This window comes from Numida meleagris, chromosome Z, assembly GCF_002078875.1.
Source record: "Numida meleagris isolate 19003 breed g44 Domestic line chromosome Z, NumMel1.0, whole genome shotgun sequence".
In the NCBI taxonomy this organism is placed as follows: domain Eukaryota; kingdom Metazoa; phylum Chordata; class Aves; order Galliformes; family Numididae; genus Numida; species Numida meleagris.
The window spans coordinates 42,112,503-42,137,658 of NC_034438.1; the positions used below are offsets into that span (position 1 = coordinate 42,112,503).

General features: G+C 36.5%; 1 protein-coding gene across 20 annotated transcripts in view; it reads left to right on the top strand.

The window, feature by feature from the left end:
• CZH9orf3 (chromosome Z C9orf3 homolog) overlaps positions 1 to 25,156 on the top strand; it is a 206,822-nt gene that overhangs the window by 61,283 nt on the left and 120,383 nt on the right. For 19 of the 20 annotated variants that reach the window (XR_002433214.1, XR_002433216.1, XR_002433215.1 and 16 more), the window contains 2 exons: positions 22,205 to 22,394; positions 24,696 to 24,805. Coding sequence is in view for 13 of the 20 variants with exons in the window: in XM_021379873.1 (XP_021235548.1) it covers positions 22,205 to 22,394; positions 24,696 to 24,805 (300 nt within the window). In the remaining 7 variants the exon portion in view is untranslated. The remainder of the gene's footprint in view (positions 1 to 22,204; positions 22,395 to 24,695; positions 24,806 to 25,156) is intronic. The other variant, XM_021379875.1, reaches the window with a different exon arrangement.

Below are 25,156 nucleotides of genomic sequence, written 5' to 3' on the forward strand. Positions count from 1 at the left end.
TTGCACAGTATTATGTTGAAACTTGTATTTATTGGTTTTCATTTGCCAAATGACATGGTAGTTTTATTCTGATAGCATTGTCATTTTAGTACTTCGTTAATCTTTACTTGGGAAGTGCTGCAAAAGCTATCAAAGCTGTCACTATAGGTAATTCAGTAATATGGCAAGAAGAACTCTAGGAAGTGGATTTAGTCGCTGATTTTTGTTTTTATTATTTTGTTACACAATGTGAGTTAATAAAACTAAATCAGTGAGAAGGATCCTGGTAAAGTCCTATCTTGTACTTTTGTTTTTATACACATACATACCGGGAATTATATCTACAGTAAATCCATAAGAGAAATGAGATAGTGAATACATTGTTATTTTGGTGTGGAATTGTACATAATTGTACATTTACGGGACAAGTGGAAATGGTTTCAAACTTGAAGAGGGTAGATTTAGGTTGGATATAAGGGGAGAGTCTTTTACAGTGAGGGTGGTGATGCACTGGAACAGGTAGCCCAGAGATGTTGATGATGCCCATCCCTGGAGACTTTCAAGGCCAGGCTGGACCAAGTTCTGAGCACCTAATCAAGCTGTATATGTCCCTGTGCACTGCAGGGGAGTTGGACTAGATGTCTTTGTAGGTCCCTTCCAACTCTAAAGATTCTATGATTCTATGATTTTGGACTCCTTGAAATTATTTGTTTAACGAAAAGTAATTCAATTAGAAGGTATGAAAATAGGGGCAACATTTTATAGGAAATAGGATGGAAATATACAAAGAAATTTTCCAGGGATAACTATCAGATAATATTTTACTTAAAAAGGAAGACAGATTTCCTTTTCTGAGGTATTCTTAAGTTGTTTGAAATTAAGGGTGCAATATAGGTACTCTTTTTGAAAAGAATTCAGCAAATAAATACATCATGCTTAAAAATGTCTGACATCTCCTGACTTCAGAACTTTTAGAATGTCTGCATAACACAACTGAAACACGCTATCTGAGTTTGTTATATTTGCAGTATAAGTTGCTGATTAATGCATTGTTCAAGGATGGTAAAAGCAAGCAGTGTATATATATTGTTCAATTTCAAAACAAATTGTTGTATTTACTTGTCTTTTTCTCACTGGTCTGATATTATTTTATACTGTGATCCTGTGCTGTGAAAGCTCTTGTTCTTATTTTGTGACAGCTGCATTTGTTTAAGAGCTCTTCTTTGTAAGTTGTTGTAATAATTTGTCCTAAAATGGATAGATGTTTGAACTCATGCATAAAACTGTATTCTAAACAATGTAGCTTTCTGCTCAACAAGGATGCAGAATGTATCAAAACAGAAATACCTTTCCAGTAACTGCCTTGAAAGCAGAACAATTAGGTGGTCCAGATAAAGATCAAATTTCTATCATTACATTTCTCTCTACTTGTACTTAGTGTTCACATAAATCACACTGTCGTGATAGTAGACCATTAAAAATTACACAAACCACAAGCTGTGCAACTCACGAGTTTCAGTTCGTTTTTCTTCCCTGTGATCTTTTGCTACTTAGAATGAATTTTAATATAGATTTTTTTAGTGTGTGCAATCTTCATTTCATTTAAAAGATGACACAAAGATCTTATAGCTGCATTATATTAAAGTGAACTACTGGCATCTCTAGAGGTCATGATGTTTGTATGGTGCACTGTCTTTCCTGTGCTTTAAAATTAAGTCATCACTGTCTCTACTCCCACAGATTTTTTTCATCAGTCTTATGAAGCAGTCAGTATTCTCTGTAGTTTTCATTCCTCACATAACCTTTGATATATTTAGTAGTTTGTCCTTTGATAAAAGGAACAATTACTGGCAGTATTTTGGAAATAGTTTCAGAAAGTGTTATCACCTGAATGTCTCAGGCCAGGGCTGATCACTGTTCGATTGTGTGCTCTCAGTTTCCATTAGGAGCTGAAAATGTTCAGTGTTTTTCAGAAAGAACTAAGCTCTTCTCAGATCACTGCCCTTGCTTTATAGTCAGCTAGGAGATTTCATACCATAAATGGCTTAGAAAGCTTTTATTTCATATAATATATTCTGCTTTTTTGAAACATATGCATAGATCTTAGTAATGCTAATGGGTATCACATGCTCACAAAGAGGGAAGAACAGCCATTTGTCTGAGATTTACACAGTCTCTGTTATATTATTTTTAAAGATTTCTGGGTAATATTCTGGTTTAAGACTTTCTTCACAGGGTTCCTTTTGATGTCAGTAGGAGATACGCTTTCATATCTGGAGAGCATAGTCGTTTGTTCTTAACTGCATAACAGATGAATCAGTGCTTAGATACCAAGAGTATAGAAGCCAAAGAAATACCTTAGTAGAGAAACACAGATAGAATGGCAAAAAAAAAAAAATAGTTTTAGATATTTTAATCTCCTATAGTGTGTCTGCAAATGAAAGGCATTCCTGAGATGCTGTTCTTGACATCTAAAAAATGAGAGAGATTGATCTGCATTAATTCCCCTATCAGTTTATAACTTTAAGTTTCCTTTGCATTAAACAAATATGAAATGAAACCTTGAATTAAACTAGTCTCAGTTGATGAATAAATGTGCTAGAAAACTTACCCTCTACCTTAGATATTTTGCATAGCCAGAGGTAGTCAAGCACAAATTATCCAGATCTGAATGTAATATTGTAGCTCTATAATCTTGTTGAGAAAGTAATGATACAATATCACATTAAAAAATTGCTGTATTACCTTAAGATTTTCTTAGTCTGCTGGTTTGTTTCTTTTCATTCTGAATCAGTTTTACTTTTAACATTCCAAATTGATATAAGAATAAATACTTCCTGTTTTTAAACTGTTACCACACTGATGTTTTTCTGTTCTGGAATTGATTGAAATGTCAGACACTACAAATCTTAGCCACCTTCTCACACCATTTTAACATTTCGGTTTTCATGCTTGCATACTACTTTGTGTTTTCATGTGTGCATACTTTGCTCTGTGATTTTTTGGGAAGTCAATTTCATACCTTCTCTTGTTGGTTGGAAACAAGTTTATATTTTGGAATATACAGTGTGTACCTACTTGTGTGAATCTTGTGTGTATGGATTGTCAGTATGGTTACCACAAAAGCTGCATCCACAGTGAAAACCAAAGTACATCATGTGTGCAGTGTGCTTTTAAGTTGAGGTAAAACAGACAAACACTTTCTTCCTCTGAGTATCAGTGCTTCCAGTAGATGAATGTTTGGAAAAAGTTAAAACCCTAAAATTAAGAGATGTTTAAATTTCTTCCTGGTTTGATTTTTTTTTAAGTGTTTATCTGTATATGAATCCTGTGGTCTAAATTATCTGCTGTGTTAATGAGATCGTATTGCTGATAACCTGCCTGAATAAATCAGGTGGCTGATTTGGTTTGTGTATGTTCAGAGATAATCATCTCCGAATGCATCCAGAAAAGTGTGGATGAGAGAATTAGGCTTTGTACTTTATGCTGGCATCAAGTGTAGGACCAAGTTTTTTCATCTTATATGCAAGTTCCTGTCATGAGACTAAACTAGCAATTTTTGCTGCAGCAATGGCTTGTTAGCTCAGCAGGCTTTCCTGCTGAGTTGAATGAGTACTGGCCTGACAGTAATGGAGTTATTTAAGGTGCTTACACTGGATGACTACAGTGTTTATGCTGCTGTAGTTTGTAAATGTCCTTGAGACCTCATAGGCACTATGAAAACTGTGGGTCTCAATACTTTTGCCACAACAACATTTAGCTGTATTTGGACTCCTAAGTGAGACTTAAAGGATGTGGTACTGTCCTTGCTTTTATCGTGGAAGTATCTGCCTTCTCATGGTTCCAGTGAGTACCCCCTATAAGAGACTGTCCATATAAATCTTCAGGTTTAGGGATACACTTGCACATATGCATCTGAGTGGAAACAGTTTTTGCTAGACAAAAAAATTTGTACCTTGTGCACACCTAGCTTTTTGTTGTATTCTGCCTTGAATCTTTCAGGTCATGTATTCTGTGGCTTTCCTCTCTCTTTTTTTTTTTTCTTTCTAAACTTCTGAAGTAAATAAAAACATGAATTTTGAAAAAATTAAGATGTCAAAAATAGCTAGTCCTCCTTATTTTATGTGGTACTTTTAAATCATCTCTATATGCAAAAAGCTGTAAATAAGAGTAGTGTATGTGTGCACTTAGAAATCTAAGTGATTATGCTGCTGGAAGCAATTCTTTCTGTTTAGTTTATGGTTCTCTCTCACTCTTTCCATAGAATTTAAACCAAAAAAGATATGCTGTGTTATATGCAGCATTTTAAAACCCATCTGTCTTTTCCCAAGTGCATAATTCCTAGAAAAAAACTAGACAGTGTTCAGATAGAAAGAATTGTGCTAAAATAGGCTGCTGTTGTGGTTCCACAGTTATGCCATGTGGAGACAAGGAGCCTCAAGATAATTTCCTTTCTTTGGTCATGCTTTTGCTGAGGGAGTTGCTACCTGAGCTGAGAATAATCTGTTACCATTTATGGCTTTGAGAAACCAGTGTAGGAGATACAGATCTAGTACTGACAGGCTTATTATCACTTTTGGGTTGATCAAAGAGCACCATGTGTTTTCTTTTCAAATAGGTTGTGTTTTGCCTGTTAAATTGTCAGTGTTCACACCATAGTTAAAAATACCAACTCTCTTACTCTTTTTGTGCATGAAAGTCAGAAAGCAATAGGGTTATTTCATATCACTTGATGTTGAAATAGGCCTGGATAATTTGTTGGTCAAGGAAGTTGCAAATACAGATGGTTTGGTGTTTTCTTGTCTTGGTACTAATTGCAGAGAGCAGCGTATTTCTCCAGAGCTCTGTATGATAATTGCATATATTCAATTTTAAGGTCCCAGAGAATTAGGTTTGTTTCTTAATATGTGTTGAAAAGTTCTCTTCTTGCAATTCCTTTGTGTAAAGTTTGTTTGGGGCCAGCAACAGACACTTTAAGAGGGTCTCTGCTTCTGTGCCATCAGTATGCTGAAGTTATCCACCTCCTTGTTGTCATACACAGATGGTGCAGGCTTTGCTTTCCCAGGGTTTGCTTGCTTCATGGACTTACATAAGAAGAAGTTGGCAGAGTTTAAGTTAGAGATAGTTCTTATGAGAAGGATTTTTTAAAGGAAGTAATTATTCATGTGATTCCACTGCTGAGAAAGAAAGCATGCATTCTTTCGAAAAGTATCAACTTATGCTCATTTATTAGGATCCAGAAATGCTCCAGAAAAATGTAACTATTGCAACTGATGCAACGATGTTTTGTAAGAAGCATGTTTTTTACCAGACAACAAATTTGTGGTGACAAGTATTTGTCAATGAGCTGATCTTTTATATTTAGCTGAACTTAGACCCTCCTGTTTGAGTTCTGGATGTGGATAGGCCCTTGTGTGGGTATCAGACATCTGCTGTCAGGTTTCTGATTTAATGTTTTTTTTTAAAAAAAAAAAAACTTTGATTTAAAACTTGGCCAAAGCTTTATATGTTGAAAGGTGTTTTATACCTACAAATCACAAAAACTATTAGAATATGTATATATTAAGATATAACGAGATATGTATCCTGAGTTTCTTAGCTGTCTCCCATTGAAATAACAGGAGTCAAACACAGTACATCTGAAGAAATGAATCATAGAATGGCTTGGGTTGGAACGGACCTCAAAGATCATCTAGTTCCAAGCCCTGTGCCGTGGGCAGGGTTACCAACCACTAAATCAAGTACTAGATCAGGCTGCCCAGGGCCACATCCAGCCTGGATTTGAATACCTCTAAGGATAGGATATCCACAGCTTCTACAGGGCAGCCTGTTCCAGTGCCTCATCACCCTCTCAGTGAAAATTTTCCCTCTGACATCTAATCTTAATCTCCCCTCTTTTAGTTTAAAACTGTTCCCTCTTGTCCTATCTACCTGCATAAAAAGTTGACTTCCCTCCTGCTTATAAGCTCCCTATAATTATTCCTGGTCACTGACAGGTCTCCCCAGAGCCTTCTCCAAACTGAGCAAGCCCAGCTCCCTCAGCCTGTCTTCATAGGACAGGTGCTCCAGCCCTCTGATCATCTTCATGACCCTCCTCTGGACCTGTTCCAACAGCTGCACATCTTTCTTGTGCTGGGGGCCCCAGGCTTGGACACAGTACTCCACTTGTGGACTGAAGAGGGCAAGGGGGGACAATTACCTCCCTCGCTCTGCTGGCCACCCCTCTTGATGCAGCCTAGGATACAGTTGGCTTTCTGGGCTGCAAGTGCACACTGCTGGCTCATGTTAAGTTTTTCATCTACCACGACCCCTGCCTAAGTCCTTCTTGGCAGGGCTGCCATCAGTGAGTTTCCTCAGTCTGTACATGTATCTGGGATTTCCTGACCCAAGTGCAGTACCTTGTGCTTGGCCTTGCTGAACTTAATTATGTTCACATGGGCCCACTTCTCCAGCCTGTCCAGATCCCTCTGGAGATCATCCTTTCTTTCTATTGTGTCAACTGCACCACAAAACTTGGTGTTGTTAGCTGAGCGTTTGCTCAATGCCATAATCTATGTCATTGATGGGATGTACTGTTAATACCAGTGCTGTTAAAGAGTACTGGTCCCAAGACAGACCTCTGGAGGACACCACTTGTGACAAGCCTCCACCTGGACATAAAGCCATTGACAACAACCTTCTGGATGTGACCTTCCAGCCACTTCCTTATCCACCAAATAGTCCACTCTTTAAACCTGTAACTCCATTTTGACAGTGTTGTGGTGTGGAACCATGTCAAAGGTCTTGCAGAAGTCAAGGTAGGTAACAACAGTTGCTCTTCCTTTGTCCACTGATGCTGTCACTCCATCATACATGACCACTAGATTGGTCAAGAGTGATCTGCCCATGGTGAAACCTTGTTGGCTGTCTTGGATCACCTACTTGTCCCTCATATCTTCCAGGAGCATCTCTTCCATAATCTTTCCAGGCACAGAGGTGAGGTTCACTGGCCTGTAGTTCCTCAGGTCTTCCTTTTTCTCCTTCTTGAAATTGGGAGTGATGTTTCCCTTTTTCCAGTCACCGAGGACTCACTTGACAGACATGACTTTTCAAATATGATGGAGAGTGGCTTGGCAACCATGTCAGCCAAATCCTTCAGAACACTGTGTTGCATGTCATCAGGTCTCATAGACTTGTACACATTCAGTCTCATAAAGCAGTCTCAGACTTGGGTTTCTCTTACAGTGGGAGGGATCTTTCTTCCACAGCTCCCACCTAGAGTTCCAGGAATATGTGGTTTGGGCACGTGAAAGATGTGAAAACCTGGCTGCCAGTGCTCACTGAGGCAAAGAACTTGTCAAGTACTTCAGCCTTCTCCATGTCTGTTGTAGCCAGCTTTCCCTTCTCATATATCATAGGAAGTACACTCTCTTTGGAGTGTCTCTTCTGACCATGTACCTATCCAATGAAACTGGGCTTAAGCATTTTCTCAAATGAATATAATGTCTGAACATAACTTTCTTTCATTTTTCTGTATGGGATTCCCTAAAAGGGCTCAGAACATAGCCAACACAGAGATATAATGATTCCTACAAGTGACTGTGTTTTGAGTTTCTTTACTTTTTTTCTCTTTTTCAGCTGTCTATGAAAGTAGCTTTTTCTGATTTGGATGCAGGATGTGGTCTATGGCTGTGGGAGACCTAAAGCTGATGAACAACCACTGGTCTGATCGGGACAAATAAGATAACCACTGCAGCTGTGATGCAGCCAGTCCACATACCTCTAGGGAGCACCAGTCTGTTAGCAGCTTTGATTATGCCTCCTGCACATTTGCTCTGCTGTTTCTGCTTTTGTAATCTGACCAGCACTAATTTTGTTCTATGTCAAATTATCAAGTACAGCCACAGCACTGCAGTAAATGGGGAAATGAGAGGCCAGGCAGCAGTGTGTTTATGATCCAAATTCTTCTTATTCTTCTGTTCTAAGGCTACTGACATTTTTCTATTTTACCAGTCCACTGTATGTGTTTAAGACTTGTCTGCATATGTCTACATAAACTAAAGAACTATATATTTCAATATATATATTTATTATTGAAGCAAAGTCTTTCTAAACAAAAAAACAAGCTGATAATTTTTGAGAATTATTAAGCTAAGTGATTCTTGACAGTGAGCTGCATTATTTGAGTGGCACTATAATTCAGCACCTAGCTACTCCATGTTTACAAAGGAAGGAAAATACATGCCTTTGAACATTTTCAGCTTAAAAATAGTACAAAACAGAATCTCTTGATAAAAAGTGTATTCTACATATACTGAACAAATCAGCATTGTAGATTGGAGATTTTCCTTTACTGGGCTATTTTATGTCTAAATCCAGATTTCTGATACGTCTATGGCTCAATGACTCAGGCATCATATACAGAACGTGTATTCACAGAAGCATTATAGCCGCCCAGGACCATTTTGTTGCTGGTTCTTGACCCAACTTGGAGTCTGTACCCATGTGTGTATGCTTGAATAGCTTGTTCTGTTTTGGATTAGAATACCACCAGATCTTCCTGACTGTATTTTGAAGGGCAAGTATTCTAGTGAGCCACAGGAACTGGTTGGAGGGAAATACGTTAAGTCTTTCTGAGATGTGGTTTAAGGCTCCAAAAGAAAATAATAATAATAAAAAAAACCCGCTAAGCTCTGGTCAGTCACCTAAAAAGCTTTGTGTTTGCAGTTGTTAGCAGGTACACAGAAACATCCACACTTGCATGATTACCAGTGTTTTGGATCAGTTTCTGCTTATTAATGTGGTAGAATGAAATTGTAATGACAAGGTTACTGAAGTCTTAAAGGAAGCAGCTGAAAGTTAAGGATCTTAGTGAGGGTAAAGAGCTTGTCTGTGGTTATGTGTATTTCTTCTGGTTCCCAACCAACGCTGATAACATAGCTAAAGGAGGATTTACAGGGCATCTATCAGATGCTTCCGGATCTGGCACTTCTGGAGGGACATGTAGTCTATTTTTAACTTCAAATGCTTTTAGTGCAGTTGTCATAGAAATGGAATTTAAAAATAAAAGTATTTTAACCCTGCTTGTAGGTGCTGAACTTTCCAGCAAATTCAATCTGAAATCTGATTTGAAATTCCTGTGTCCAGTGATCCAGCTGTTACACACTGACAACTTTTTTGGTTTGCTTTTATATATTAGTTTTCCTGCTTGAAAAAATGGAAGGAAAAAGTGTTAGTGATGCACCAAAATAGCATGATACAAAAGGACTCCCTTTCCCATCTCTTTCACACTAGGGGAAATACATAGCGTTTCTTGGGATTTAGTCATTAAGCTTGAAAGCACAGTGAGAACATAAAGGTGCACATGGTGATGCCATAATTCTCACAAAGTGTCGGTGAGCTACTTCAGTTCTGTTATTGTGGTAGCTTCAAATGCTCTTGTTTCATCATGATATCTTTGCTTTTTTTTATCTTAAGCTAGAGGAAAAGGTGTTTTTACTATTATTGTGGCAACTTTGAGTATAGTACTATGCCTGTTGAATGCAATAGGAATAATAGAAATGGTCAACTACTTTATGAGTAATTATTTGGATATTTTTCACCTTTTCTAAACTTGTCCTTTATTTATTATTTGCCCAGAAACCACTCTCTTGGTCACATAATTTTTAGTCTTCTGACATCTGAATGTGATACATACATACAGTTCTTAATAGTGGGTGGTTTTAATCTTCTCAGTGACAATAAATCTGGCAAATCCCTTCAGCAATGGAGTGGATTTCTTCATATTTTGATCCCTTTCTACTTATTGCTGAGAATGCTTGATTTAAAAATTCCGGGCTGGTATCTGTGGTTATCACTAATGCTCAAATGTCAAACTTTCAGCTAATTGTTGTCTGCTTATTCTAAGATTTAAACAGTGTGAGTTAGGTCTCTTTGGCAGTGGATTATTTCTCTTTTATGATGTATATGAAACTTCAAAATTTTCATTATTTTCCCTGTTAATATGTATATAAAGAATAGAAGACTGGATAGAGCTGACTTTATACAATGTTTTATCACAATGTCAGTGTCTGCATACTCATTTTGGAAATGTGCAATGGTACACCTAAGAATATTCAATAAACATCAATGAGAAATTTGTTGAAAAGAGAGGAGATATTATGAGTCTTCTTGGGGATGATCTATGCAGATTTGATTGTAATGCCTTGATTTTCTCTGTTCTGAGCCTTTTACAGTGAATGCACTGATAAAGCAAATACAGTGAGGGATGGTTATTAGAATTAATTTATACCAAACATTTGAAAAATTTCTTTGCCAGCTTTTGCACTTTTTCTACCGCTGCCAACTTTTTAAGGTTTTTATTTTACAGAAAAGATTCCTCTGATGTGTTGCTCATCTCCATGAGAGAATGAATAAAAATAGACTCCTGACAACAATCATGACAACAATTATGTAACCCTTATGTCTGTTTCACTGTATTTGAAGTCAAAATGATAATACTTCTCTTCATAATTGAATTAACAAGCATAGTTTGGTCTAAATATATTTTTTGAAACATTCATCGAAGAAAAAATATACTTGGAAAGGCACAAGCAGATTCCCTTACCTGTGTGCATGAGTGAAGTAATTATTTAGAGCTCTTAATTAAACTGTTAGGCTATTATCCTTGCAGAACAATTTAATCTGAACTTTTGTTCCATCCAGAGCATTGCAACATGGTTTAATTTTTAGAAGAATAATATGAATTAAAAACCTTCATACTTTCAAAAGTGTTTGAAGGTTTAGTTTTTGATGTTCTATTAACAATAGAGTTAAAGAGATTTTGTTGCCTTGTTTTACATTTTAGTGATTAAATTTCTGACAGAGATTTCTTCTGTTTGTGCTTACTTAGCAAAATTGTGGGTTTGTTTTTTTTTCTTCAACAGAAGCTGAACAGTCAAACTACAGCGTTTTTCAGAGTACTGTCAAAATATTATAGCTTGTCCTGTGTAAGTTAGCATATATTGTGTTGTGAATCATTATATTTTATATACCTTTTTTCTCAGACTAATATCTGATAAATGGAAGTCTGAGTATTCTTATGTGAATTTTCTCCTTACAAACCCATGCTTACTGCCAGTTTGTTGCTGGTGAGGATTTACTTTGGGAATAATAGGGATCTTCTGGTAAAGATCAAAAGTTAGCTCATATAAGTTGGTGGAGAAATATACGTGATGACTTTCTGTCCTTTGGAAGATCAGAAGGACAAAGAGACTGCTGAGAGTGCTTCCAAGAAGGAGAAAAGGGTGCTACATGTTTTCTTGTTCTCGGAGGGATTTGGGAATGTGATAGTTCTGGGGAAAATGAATTGATGAGATGTCTGTTTTTTGGATGGTTCTTGGATTTCCTTTATCTGTAGTAGCATAAAGGATGGTTTTGTTCCTTTCAGTTTCAAGGGCAGTCCTTTTTCTGGTGAGGTGACAGGCATCTAGTTTGTGCTGACTGCTTATTATTTGCACAATATTGCATAAATTATGTCTCTCCTTAACAAGGAGGTTTACTATGTGCTGTGGTATTACAAGTTAATAATTTTGGCTTCTAAGGCTAGTTTTGAATGTTGAAATTGAACAATCATATTCACATCATAATCTTCATGGTATGATAGATGAAAATTCATGATAAAGTCCTACACTGATATTTCTAAATTTCACTTCCCTGTAACTTAATTTTAGAATTTCAAGCATCCTTAAGCTTATTTTTAAAGCTGCTATCTTCTGCTTAAAGTGTGTGAAGCTGAAATTTAATGTAGTGTTGTGAAGTTTAAAGAGCCAGTACAGTGAATTTGTTGGCATATTCCTTATCAGTGAATTTGTTGGCGTATTCTTTATCATTTGTTGCATACAAAGCTGTTTTGTCAAAAAAGGTCAGTTTTCACTGTCAGGAGTCCGTTTCTGGTACAATCACCAACTTGTGCTAGCTGAAGGTCAATTATACATGCATCACATGCTTCAGACAAAAAAAAAAAAAAAAAAAAAGGAAAAAAGGAGCATATCAGAGACAAGCTTTTTTAGTTTGGAGAGAAAACCAAGTTATCTCCAGATAACTCCAGAACATGATCGTGAGCTGTTTAAACTTTTCCCCAGTGCCTTCAGTAGGACAGTAATGCAGAGTATTTCGTAACATTGCCACTATTTTTGATTTTGTATGATGTATTTGTAATGTTAAGTGTTACCTATTAATATATGTAAAAACAGTATATGCAAGTTATGTCTTGGAACAGCTTTACAGATGAATTCCTCCCTCTGAATCCCATGATTTAAGTTTGGTTTATCATGTTTCCTCTGCAATGAATTGGAGACACTAAGGCATCTTAAAATAGTGCAGAGAGAACTATTTTCAATCCATTACTCTTGCAGAGCAATATTGGGCTAGTATATCAATTTAGTAGCATGTAGATGCCTGATATACAGCTATTAAGAAACTGATCTGCCTTTACTGGAAGAAAGAGGTAAAGGATAAACTGAAAGCTGAATCATCAGACTATGGTCTGTGTAAAGTCTTGGTTTCACATAATTTTCTGAAAAATAAACTATTGGCAGAGAATGTATAATTGATGAAGTTGTATTTATAGTCTGAGTGACTTTTTTGTTTTTTTTTTTTTTTTAAATCAAACTGGGCACATACTTGGAAATTCAAACTAATTGCCATTATGGCCAATATAAACCAACAGTCTCTATTACTGGTATTATATCTTCTACTTTTTCCAACTTGCATAAATCGGCATAGCTGTAATATTTGCAGTTAATTCTCAGTTAACTAATTTTACACCTGCTGGAGATACAGTTAGCAGGAGAAGAGGAATGTTTTGATGTTACTGAAGAGCTCGTCTCTCCAGAGCTTGGAACAGAGCCTGGAAGAAAGACACTGTGACGTCCCTTCACATGTTAGGCCACAGGGAGGCTAACAGCTTCTTATTTCTACCTGCATCTTTGTTAACAGCTGGTTAGGATAGTATTGTAGACCTAAAGACTAAATCCAGAGTGGAACCTGGATCTTTTTAATCATTCTCTGTTCCAAAAATGTCATGAAGCCACCTTGCCAAAGTTTAAATTGTAGTCAAGCAAGTGTGTACTCACAACAGAGATGCACTGGTTGATAACTGAGGGAAGTCTTGGTGGGTGTTCTCATAGCTGGCAATAAATTCTGCTACAACTAAAAATGTAAAGCAATTACACTATCCATGGATATTAACTTAATTTACAGCAAATTGACTGGATTTGGCTTAAAAGCTGTTAAGTCTTTGGAAACTTCAGTCTGCACTTTCTGAAAAGTCACACAATTTGCATGTTTTTCTTCAAGTCTTCAAGTTCATAAATTCAAACTGGTAGGAACCTCAAATGCAATTTGAATTTGAAAAAAAATCTTTATTTGATTAATGCTGACTGTATGGAATACATAGGAAAAAAAAAAGCTTAACCATCTGAGAAGAAATAGGTCCAACAGAGCCTGCAAGGAAATATCCAACAGGAACTACCTGCAATCCAACTAACACTAACTGTTTTTTAACTGGAAACCTGATTTTGTTTGGACTTACTGGAAATTTTGGCATATGTTTGGTTCTTAGAAGTGGTTGATAACCACAAGCAAATGTGAAGGTATGGTCTGACAAAAAGAGCTTTTAGTGTATCAGTGAAATTATTCTCAGAGAAGTACATAAGTAATAAGCAAAAATTTTATTTTGTTATTTGAATCCCTGCTGAATAAAATTTAAATAAAAATAAAAAAGGTTGTCATTTGACCCATGGCAATCTATTTGCTGTGGCAGGAAATGACCTCTCTTTATCCTTCTGGACTTGTAAAAATACATATTAATGGAAACATATTCCCCTTACCATTTTGCTGAATGTAGTGTCCTTAATTTAACAACTTCAAAAGTTCCTCTCTATTTTTAATATTTATTTGATGAATATGCAAAGTACAAATTACATGTCCATGTACATACAAGAGCTGCTCTGAAAGTAATGCCTACTATGTTATTATGTTGGCCCATGAAATCGGATGTGGGTGTTGGTGGTATGGAAGTAGAGGTTGAACCTTCCCAGTGGTATTCCATTATGTTTTGTTGCTGTGCATTAGATGCGGCAGTCTCAGGGGCAGTCTGACAGAATGGAGTCTGTCATGGAATTGCATGTGAAGCAAAGGTGTGTCACTAAATACCTCCATGTGGAAAAAAATGGCACCCATTGACATTCATCGACCCTTGCTGAATGTTTCTGGAGATCAAACATTGGATGTGAGCACAGTGAGGTGATGCGTGGTGCATTTCAGCTGTGGCAACAGTGGTAGTAGTTCACCTCTACTGGTGCAGATGTTTGCAACTGCGATGTGCAGGCTCTTGCTCATTGCTGGTGAATAAATAGCTAATGGTGGTGACTATGTTGAAAATTAGTGTTTTGTAGCTGAAAATTTGCTCTATCAAATTTGTACATGTTGTAGTTTCCATGGAAATAAATATGAAGCATTCCTTTTATAGTGACCTACCCATGCTGGAAATCTCCAGAAGTGTTGAACGCAATAGATATTTGTAGAACACAATGCTGTTTGCTTCTTTTTGGCATCCTTAAGATGATTAGATAAATGTATTCTGTGTTAGTGTTCTGGAGAACAGGGAAAATACTTAAATAAGTCCTTACGATGATCTGAAACTGATTTGGAGTTGTGTGAAAAGCTGAATGAATAGAAGATGAAACAGTATTAAAGTTCATTACTGTGAGACATTAGCACAGTTTTTAGGTATGATAGCTATTTCAAACTAAACCAACTCTTGCTATGCAATTCAGTAATAATAGCAGGATGACTTATATGATGAATAAAGTAATTCACATGCACACTTACTTCCAGTTAAACTGTCCTTTTTCTGTATCCTTCAACAGTAATAGCTGGATGTCCTGTATAATAGATGAAATAATTTGCATGCACATTAGTGTACTTCTGTCACTGGATATGATGTAATTTGGTCTCATTTTTCCACCAGCACAATAAATATGACTGTGTGTGAAAGAGAATCTGTGTTTAGATGTAACATTTTATTTGGAAATTCCTCACAAAAAGGAGGAAAATTGCAGCATTGCAAAGTGTTTGGTGTAAGTAAAGTGTAAGACTTTGTTTACAGTTGTTTTTTTTAACTGTTAAGTACATATTGTAATGAGTAGATTGTTCTAGTTTTAGCCATTTACAGTTATGCTTTAATATTACATGATCTGTGGGCTGCCATGAAGTTCTTACAAATTGAAGGGCTGATGTAACATGAAATGAGGCACCACATCTGAATGTTGCTTTTGTTCTGTATGTAACAAATTAATATGTTGACATTTGCCTGTGCTGGATTTCATTATTTGCTGAAAGGACTTTAGGAGGTTTGACAATGTGAATGGTTTGTCCCACAAACTTTTGAGAATTGATGAAGGCATCTTTGTTCTTTGTGCAAAAGCACAACAGATATCTTATTGACTTGACACATACAAAAAGGAAGGCTTGTATAGCTGCTGCACAAAATAAACTGAGGAAATAATTTTGTAGCTGTTACTTATTCTTGTTATTCTCTCTTTTTTTTTTTTTTTTTTGCTAATAGCATTAATTATTCTAGCAAGCACTGGATATTCATTCAGTAAATTTAAATCTTACATTTTACATCAGGTGCAGTTTATGTATTGCTTATAGGTGAGGAATATAAGTAGGTAATGAAGGGTAGCCAGACTCGTTAGTTAAATTTCTATTGCTACTGGAGTTTTCTCGGTCTTCTGGTGAAATATTTGTGAAAGGAAACTGTAAAAATTGAGAGTGTTCCTTAGTTTTGTTTTGTTTTGGGATACTAACAACACTTCATAGAGGTTTAATAAGAACCACCTCTGCCTTCAAGCAAACTTCATTTCCTTCCTGTTTTTATAGTAGTGATGCCAATAGCATTATACTGAGAATAATAATCTAAAAACTTAAAGAATAAGGAATCTTGTTTCCTTTTTTTTTTGTTTTCTTGATGATTTACCTGTTTTTGCTTGTTTGTTTGTTCTTGTGCATATGAATAAATGCTATCTTCTGTGTATTAAATGAAGAAAAAATGACACCTTCATTATTTTATCTTGTCTTATTCAAGTCCCCTTTTGAGATTTTATAATGTTCTGTCTCTTAACTTCGAGTAGCAGATACATTTTGCTCCTTCTGTCTGGCTGTTTATCATAGTAGGTTATTTATACCTTGTCTCTCAACTGTTTTCATATCTACCAAGAGCTTCGTGATGTAGTAAAAGGAAATCCAGACCTTCCAGCAACTGCAGTGATGGAAAATTATGATTAATGAAATCCATCCATGACTGAAAAGTAGAACCCATCAGTGACAAAAGTCATCATTTAGACTGGAACTGAGAAATGTTGTTTGAGATAGTTCATCATATTAATCACTTCAGTGATAATATAAAGAGCAGTTTGAAAAGACTCTGAAACAAGTTCCGTCTGCTCTCTAATATAAAACAAGTGCTTCTTTCAGTGTATAAGAAGGAAACAAAAAAATATTACATGAAACCATTTTGCATTTCTAAAAAGAGAAGAAAGAATACCTGTATTTATAACAGTTTCCTCTAGCCTCTTATTTAAATAAAGAATTTTTAACATTATTGATCATAATGATCAACATCCATTTATTTATTTTCTGATCACTTTTTAATTTTTGTTTAAGCAAATTTTAAGGTTAATTTTGAGTTCTTAATTCTATAAATCAGTTCTAACTGAGAGAGAATGAATACAAGTGGAGTCTTCTTCTCTGAAAGTATTAAAAATCTGCGTGGATGCAATCCTATGCAGCATGTTGCAGGGAACCCACTTTAGCAGGGGAGTAGGGCTAGATGGTCTCCAGAGGTCCCTTCCAACCTTAATCATCTTTGAGATTCCATGAGAAAGTGTTCTGAATGTTTTAACAGACTTTTGAAGCTACTGTTTTTCTTAATTATTTTAACATACAGAGAATAATTCACCATTTCCATTTTTCAAGTTGTAGCGATCAGAAGGAACAATGTGATGGAAAAGGTGTTACAAAAGAGGTAGAAGGACCAGCACAATAGCAAGGTGCTACAAGGGAAGTAGGTAGCTCACCCTGATTCTAGGTTTGCAGGGAAAAGCTCCACCAAGGACAGATCTCCAGAACAAGATCCTTCCTCAGAGGCAGTCAGCCCTTAAATGAGGCCTAAGAGGGGTGGAGCCAGCCTTCCAGTCACACAGGTGAATTGCCTTCACCTGTGCTCCATCAGTGGTTCAGGCCATGACTCAGCAGTTCCCATACACAAGTGCTCAGTAAAAGTTTCGTATGAAATCTGGAATTTAACGAATCCAGAATGTAAACCAAATATTGCATGTGCATGTTAATATAAAGTTCTTATTGAATTAGAGGGATTATTGATTTTAGCTTCTCAGTCATGCACATAATTTTCTCTTCAGCCTCTGAACTTCTTTTGTGATGCTACATATATCAGCAGGAGAAATGTTTTTTTTTATCATTTTAATTTTTTTGTTGATTAACTTTAATAATTTAGATTGTCTTCCAATCTATCTGTCTTTTAAGGAAAAATAAAAAAAATGAACTGAATTGTATAGCTTACATGACTTCTTTAGAAACATCAGGCATGAAACAGTGAAATTTTGTATTGTGAATACTTAGGAAGGGATTTGGAAATTGGTTGCACTAATTCACAAATTATTTTCAATGTTAACAATGTCAGTACTTTTTGAGGAGTAATTTCATTTGAGATGTGAGTATTGGAGCTTGTGCTTGCTTGTACCAATAAATCAATTAAATATGAAACATTAGTTCTACTATATACAGTATAGAAAGCTTTAGTTCTTAAGATGTTCTAATTTGTAAGATTTTTTGACAGTGTTGCAACCATTTGTTATTAGGAAGCATAGTGTAATTGATTTTTATAAGACATTTCCATTACTTCATGTTTTTTTTTCAGCAGGAGATTTCAAACAAATCAGAACAAAAAATCTTGATGGGCACTGAAAAGCTTCTGAATCGGTAATTCATTTCTTTTACCCTGTAATTTTTTATATTTATTTTTGTACAAGAGCAGGCAGCTTGCTGTGTGCCACAGATTTTGGGAGTACACAAGTTTCTAAGTGAATAGATACTGTTGGGTTACGTAAGACATTAAGAAGTGAAATCTGGAAAGATCCAAAAAGGGTTAATGGCTTGAAAGTACTTCTTTGTGATACGGAATGTGTAAGGTGAAAAGAAGTGAGCTGAAGCGCACTTGTTGTTAGGCATCCTGGGAACATCAAAAGTCAACTGGAGCGTAGCTCTTCAACTCCATGGTTCTAATGTGAGTGGACTGGTGGTTATCTTGTCATTTCTGTTTCCTGCTGAGCTTGTTACGAACTCAGGTTAGTACACTGGTAATTCTTGGATCTCAGGCATTAGAGATAAACTTGCATGCAAAATCTTTCCCTCTTGGACTACTTCCCAATTTAGAACACTTGAAGCAGGTAGGATTTATTACAAATGTATGACTGCATATTATCAACCACAGATAAGTTATTTTGTCTTGTGAATTTTGTAAAATCCCAGTTAAAATTTTTGTCATAGCAATGTGCTCTGTGGGTGTTAAAGAGATGATGAGACAGCATTGCTTAAATAAATCAGTTGCATTATTACCAAACTCTCCATTTGGTTGTGTGTTCTGTTCTCAAGAGTTATATCTAGGGAAATAGTTGTAACCCTTTTCTGGGAAGTGACATTTTCTGTCCACTGTTTTAAGATTGTATATTTGGGTTGGATTATAGAGGACAGTTGAGCTGAGCCCCAGAAGAAAGCTGGAAAAAAATAGAGAAGAATAAAGACCATTTTTTTGCAAGAGTGGGGCAAAAATGAAAACCTCCAGAAGTATTTCTTGTCTGCTAGATGTGTGCCTTTTTGGCCAGCTAAATAAATATCTTGGATTAGTAGATACAGCTCTACATTTTCTACTTGAAGTCTCTAAAGATAGAAATATGAAATGCGAATCCTACTTTTAAATCAACCATTCTATGATGTTCAAGGAAGTTAATAGATGGTATCATTCTGTATGTGGTTAGTTCTCTCTGATCTAATTTTAAAAGAACTATCTCAGTCACTTGGTTTGCTTCTTGCTCGTGAGTGGCAATAAAGAGTTTTGCCTGAGAGGCACTCTTGTTTATTCATATTCTGACTAATCTGATTGAGTACAATAAAATAAGCAAAACTGAAGTAATTGTTTGCCAGTCCATGGAGCAGCTGCTGCTTAGGTGTTCAGATCAGTTCAGATGCTTTCTTCTCTGTAATTTGAAGTTTGGATGTTGAATTGCTGTATTCCAAGATTGGCTAATGTGATCCTCCTTCCAACACACAAGGGTTGCTTTTCTTCCCTGCTGCCTACCCAAACACTATATTATTACAGGATTTATGGCAGTCTGTCATCTGCTCTAGAAATTTCATCTGTAACATCCATTCACAAGATGATTTCCCAGTATGGTTACAGGGAAAACATCTTTATGAAGTTTCCAAGTAGGTCTGGCACAATGCTCAGAGTATTCTAACTACAAAATTCTTGTCTATACAACTGAATCTGTGCGTATGTTTGAGTTTCTGGCACACCATGAACATGGAAGATCAGAAAGGGTTGTTCGTCTCTGTGGTTCTCTTGATACTAAATAGTAACATACACCAGAATCTGGTGGTTACAAAGGTAAGTAATTGAATGTGGCATGTTCTTGTGTCTGCATTCAAATGGCACAAGTGTCCTCAAAGACAAGGTAACATTCAAAGTCTGATGTAGATACCACAGACAATACGCTACTAGTGTTCTCTGTCACTGAAGTAATATAGGTTGAAGGCAACTGATAAGAGCTTGCACAAGGTGTTCGTAAAGAGCTGTTATTTGTCTGACTGACTCAAATTCCAGTAACCTTGAAATGGATATCTCAATTTTTACATGTGTCTATGAAAATATTTTTAGAGGTGTTTTTCCTGCTCCCATTTATATGTTTAAGAAAGAATTTTCTGGAAATACAATAACTTGCTAACCTATTTACTATCTGACTCCTTTTTCTGAACAGGAAAACACTACTATGAAAACATGAAAACAATTTTTATCATGTAATTTCCATCTGTAATAGTGATTTTAGGTGCTACTTTAGATTCCAGAGGCATACTTTTCCGTGCAGTAGAGTCTCAACTCTGTAACATCAAAAAGTACCTGAGAAACTGTATCCACAAATCCCTCTATGTTGAAATAGGAAGAGTTCTCCTTCAAAAGTAGGAGACCGCATCCAGCTAACCTGCTCTGACCTGCCTTAGAAACTTGGGCCAGACTTGAAAAGACGTCAGCTAGAGTAATTTAAAAGGTGGGCATACCTTGTCAGGCCTTGCAGGAACTTGCATTCTTATTCCTTGACCAAAATTTCATTCATTTTTCTTTCTACAGTGCTTTTCAATCCTTTCATGAAGGGGATTTTCTGATTGTGGTGTTTCTATTATTTTTGTTGGAAAAAGAAGGAAATAGAACCTATACTTCTGTATATATCTGTGATAGATTTAAAATGCAAATCATTCTGTGAGCCTTCTTATATGGCATGAAATTACTTGTGTTTTGCTTGGCCAAATAGCCAAAACACTGCCAGCAGTATGTCTGGAATGTTATTTACTTGGTCCATTTCTGCATTTTTTCCTTTGTAGCACTGTACACATGTCACAGTTAGGGGTCATTTACTTATAATTGGCCAAAGAAGTCCCCCCAAGGCTGCAGTAATTTTTCTTAGTAGTGCTTCTGTAATAAAAGGCTTACTACGTTCTGCAGTTTCTGTGCTTATAGTTTTCCTCCTCTTCCTCCTTCACTTCTCTTAAACAGAATTGCTTTTGGCAAATATTTGTAGAGCTGCCGTTTTTCTTTTGTTCTCGGTGACTCAATTCCTCTACTGGTGCTTTAATTTCTTACAGTATTTTTTACAATATCAAATGATTTAAGTGTGCTGGATGAGGATGTTGATTATTATTATTATTTTATTGTTGTTATCATTTTTACAAGAGGATTGTTATTGAGTATGATTTTCTGTTTACGTGTGTCTCATGTTTTACGTTCTCAGTTCCAGACACTGTGAACTGATTGCAGGAAAACAGGGTGTTTTAACATTTCCAGCAGAGGGGTAAGGTGGATGGGGAAGCTCTACCAAATGCTGACAAATGATGTTTGACTCTTGGAATTGTCTTAAGGCCATGTACTGCCTTCCCACTATCAGAAGGCTAAACTTAAATTTAAAGATTTGTAGTCTTGAAGGTACTACTGTTGTGCTTTATTTCCTTTCTAGCAGAAAACAGTTGAAATGCAGATTATGGATGCCTAGGGTTAGTGCAGGAATAGTCTGCAGATGGTGGTTTATAACATCTGTAATCATAACAGAAATTGCCTTACAGCAGAACATGAGCTGGGAACTGCAGAAACTTGCAGTTCAGTATAGTGTTTTCCATAGCAGAATAAGTATGGATAGCAGGTATTTTTTCCCCCAGTTTTTTTCTTTTAGTACTTGAGTACAAAGTAGAGTAGATATTAACTGTGTTGTTTTCTCCTGTTGTGAAAAGCAGATGTTTAGCGGGCATCTAAGCCTTCATTTCGCTATTGTTCTTGTAGCGATGGGTGTTCTCCTTCCTTTGTGTTTGCATAAATCATCAACTGCTATTATCAGATGGTATCTTTTTAGCTTGTTTTAGGTTGTAACAAGCACAGTGCTTTACTTTATGTGGCTATTGTTTGTTTGGATAGTGATTTGTTTTTTCTATAAAATGATTCTTCTTTATTTACTTCCAGCTTTGATCATTTAACTGATAAAATACCTGCTGCCTGTATTCACATTTGATCATTTTTTATTGTGGCTGGCTTACATATGAATGATTCTGTTTAAATAAATCAGTCTTGTAATTTGAAAAGTATAGAAGTGTGGTTTAAGTTACTTCTTGCAGGTAATAGCTGTTTGATGGTTGAATACAAAACAACTGCTTGGCAGAATTTTAGTTTGATTCTCTGCCAAGCAATGACGAAGTACAGCCTAATTCCTAAAAATGCCTGAGCTATAAACTATTTGTCATGACCTAGCATGCATATAGTAATAACAGGCTGACAAGGCTAATAAAGCCTATATATTATTATGGCCATGCAATGGATGTTACAACAGACCTGTGATGTATTTTGTCCTTCATTCCCCTTGTGCAGCCCACACATCATCTTCTTGTCACAGAGTGTATTGCCTGGAGGGAGCCATCTCTGTGGAACACGTCTATGCCATGAAATTGCTCATGCTTGGTTTGGACTGGCCATTGGTGCTCGTGATTGGACTGAAGAATGGATAAGTGAAGGGTTTGCCACTTTTTTAGAAGATGTATTTTGGGCTAGGGCTCAACAGGTAAGTTGATGATGCATTAGTTCTCAGTTTAATCATGTGAAAATTAAGGTTGTGTATAAGTCCTGCTCTGAAAGCAATGCCTCCTGTTTTATTATGTTAGCCTGACATTAGAGTTGGATGTTGGTGGTATGGCAGTAGAGTTGAACCTTCCCAACAGTATTCTGTTACATTTTGTTGCTGTGTGACAGATGGCAGCAGAGGGGCAGTCTGACAAAGTGATATCTGACATGAAAGTGCGTGTGAAGCAAAAATGTGTCACTGAATTCCTCCATGTGGAAAAAATGGCACCCATGGACATTCATCAACACTTGCCAAATGTTTCTGGAGACCAAACAGTGGATGTGAGTGGATGTGAGGTGGTGGGTGGTGCGTTTCAGCTGTGGTGACAGTGGGTGACCTCCACTGGTGCAGATGTTTATGAGCATAACATGCAGGCGCTTGTTCATTGCTAGTGAAAATGCATAGCTAATGTGCCTGTGTTGAACAATAGTGTTTTATAGCTGAGAATTTGCTTTATCAAATAGTGTTATTGTACTCTTTTTATCTGTTGTAGTTTCCATGGAAATAAATAGGAGGCATTACTTTTGGAGCAACTTTGTTGTGAATTAAGTGTAAATAAAACCTTCTGTGTTATGAGGCCAAGTCTTTTAAAATAAAACTGGAATTTGCAGGCTAACTTGATTTAAAAAAAAAAAAAAAAAAAAAAAGAGAAATAAAATCTTCCCTATCCATTATCAACTCTAATCTTTACAGAGGTAAAGATAAGTGCAAATAAGAATGGAAACATCTATTCATCAATGATTACCTTCCCACAAATGTACTACTTAAATATTACCATTCAGCTATCAAAAGGTTGCTATGCATTCTCTCCATTTGTACCATGCTCCTGAAAGTGGAATAATCAGCAGTGTCTTACTGAATATTGCAGGTTCTTAACAAAAATGGTCTGGTTTTGTCTGTGGATAGCAAAAAGGCAAGCCTCAAAACAAAAAGGAAGCTGATGAAACAAAGTGCTAGCAGTTAAAACTTTTTTTCTCTTACGTTGCCTAGTTAAGAGCATCTTGTCAGAAGCTTGGAAATCATTACCTGTCTTAAAGTGAAAAGCTTATATATTGCACGTCAGCTAGTAAAGTGGTTTTCTGATGCAATTCTTATCTTTGTCATACTTCTACTTCAAGCATTTCATGTGTTCATCATCTGTTCTTGCCCTTGTGTCAGTTAGGCTCTGATTCTGCCATTAAAATTCCCAGAGCTCCATCTGTGGCAGAGAAGGTGAGACAGGAATCTGACATCACAAGCTCTTATGAGCCTCCATTTTATAAAGTATCAGGTGTATTTATCGTTCTAAACAAATTAGAGTTCCTTGACACTTAAAATGCTTCTGGAATGAGACAGAAAGGAAGGCTATCCCAACATTTTGCTTTACCCTTCTGGTCTTAAAATTCATTTTTACATTTGGGCATCACTCCCCTATGTTGAGCTGCTCACATTAAGTCTGCAATTTTCTTAGTCGTTTGAAAATATTTTCCTTGTAGTAGGCACCCTTCCATGTAGCTTCATAGAAAACAATGAGCAACAAAACAGGATGATTATTCCCTTGTTAATTTGTAAGGTCAGAAAACCTATTATTGCTTTCATTATTTATTTTTAGAATTATTACATAGTTTTGGTTGTCTGTGATCCTACAATTGTAAGATTATGTGTGTATTCCGTACTGTCTAACAATAATTTAAGTTGTGACTGAAATATTGATGTAATGCAGGAGAATATTAACTGCTTTTACCTTCACCCATCTCATCTTTTCTTTTAACAAAAAAACATATATTTGTTGTTGATATGTGTGCTAACAACCTGGCATTTATTTCGTCAGCATGCATCTCCTAGTGTTATGTTAATGTGGAAAATTACAACAGGGAACTTTCACCAGGGTGACAGACATAATAAGAAGGAGGGATGAAATCAGGACATGAAACAGCTCTTTGCTTTCATGGCTGGGAAAAGTAAAGATGCAACCAGAACCAATATGGAAGGTATCTGTACTATGTGTTCAGTTATCTTGTAGCCAGTCACTAAGGGGGAAACACCAGGTATTGATCTGATGCACCTCGTGAGGCTTCTGTTTTTCTTAGTTCTGCTATTAACTCTAAGAGAAGGGAGTGTAATTATTTTTTTTTAACATGGGTGTTTGTACTGTATCTTTCATTACTTGCACATTAAAGGAAAATAAAATGAGTTTCTCTCTGGAAAGTTTTGTTGGCTGTTGGAAAACACCGATCAATGATGAGTATTTTTTTTACTAAGCAGCTGTCGCATGATGAAAGAAAAGAGCAGCAGAAATTGAAAGCTTTACTTCGCTGGCGACGACTGAGAGATGAGGTTCAGAACTCTGAAGAAGAGCTGCAAGTTTTAAGGTAAAGATATGACAGTGTTATCTTTGCTTTTTCATATTCTTTTCTCTCTCTCTTCCTCTCTCTCTCCCTCCATCCCTCCCTCCCTCACTGCCATTTTCTACAGTTCTCTCCTTTCAAAAGATATACATCTGATTAAATACACTACATTTTCTTATTTCCTTCTGAAGAAAAAAAGTCTCAGAATCACAGAATCATAGAATGGCCTGGGTTGAAAAGGACCTCAAAGATCATTGAGTCTCAACCCCCCCGCTAAGTGCAGGGTCGCCAACCACTAGACCAGGCTGCCCAGGGCCACGTCCAGCCTGGCCTTGAATGCCTCCAGGGACGGGGCGTCCACAACCTCCCTGGGCA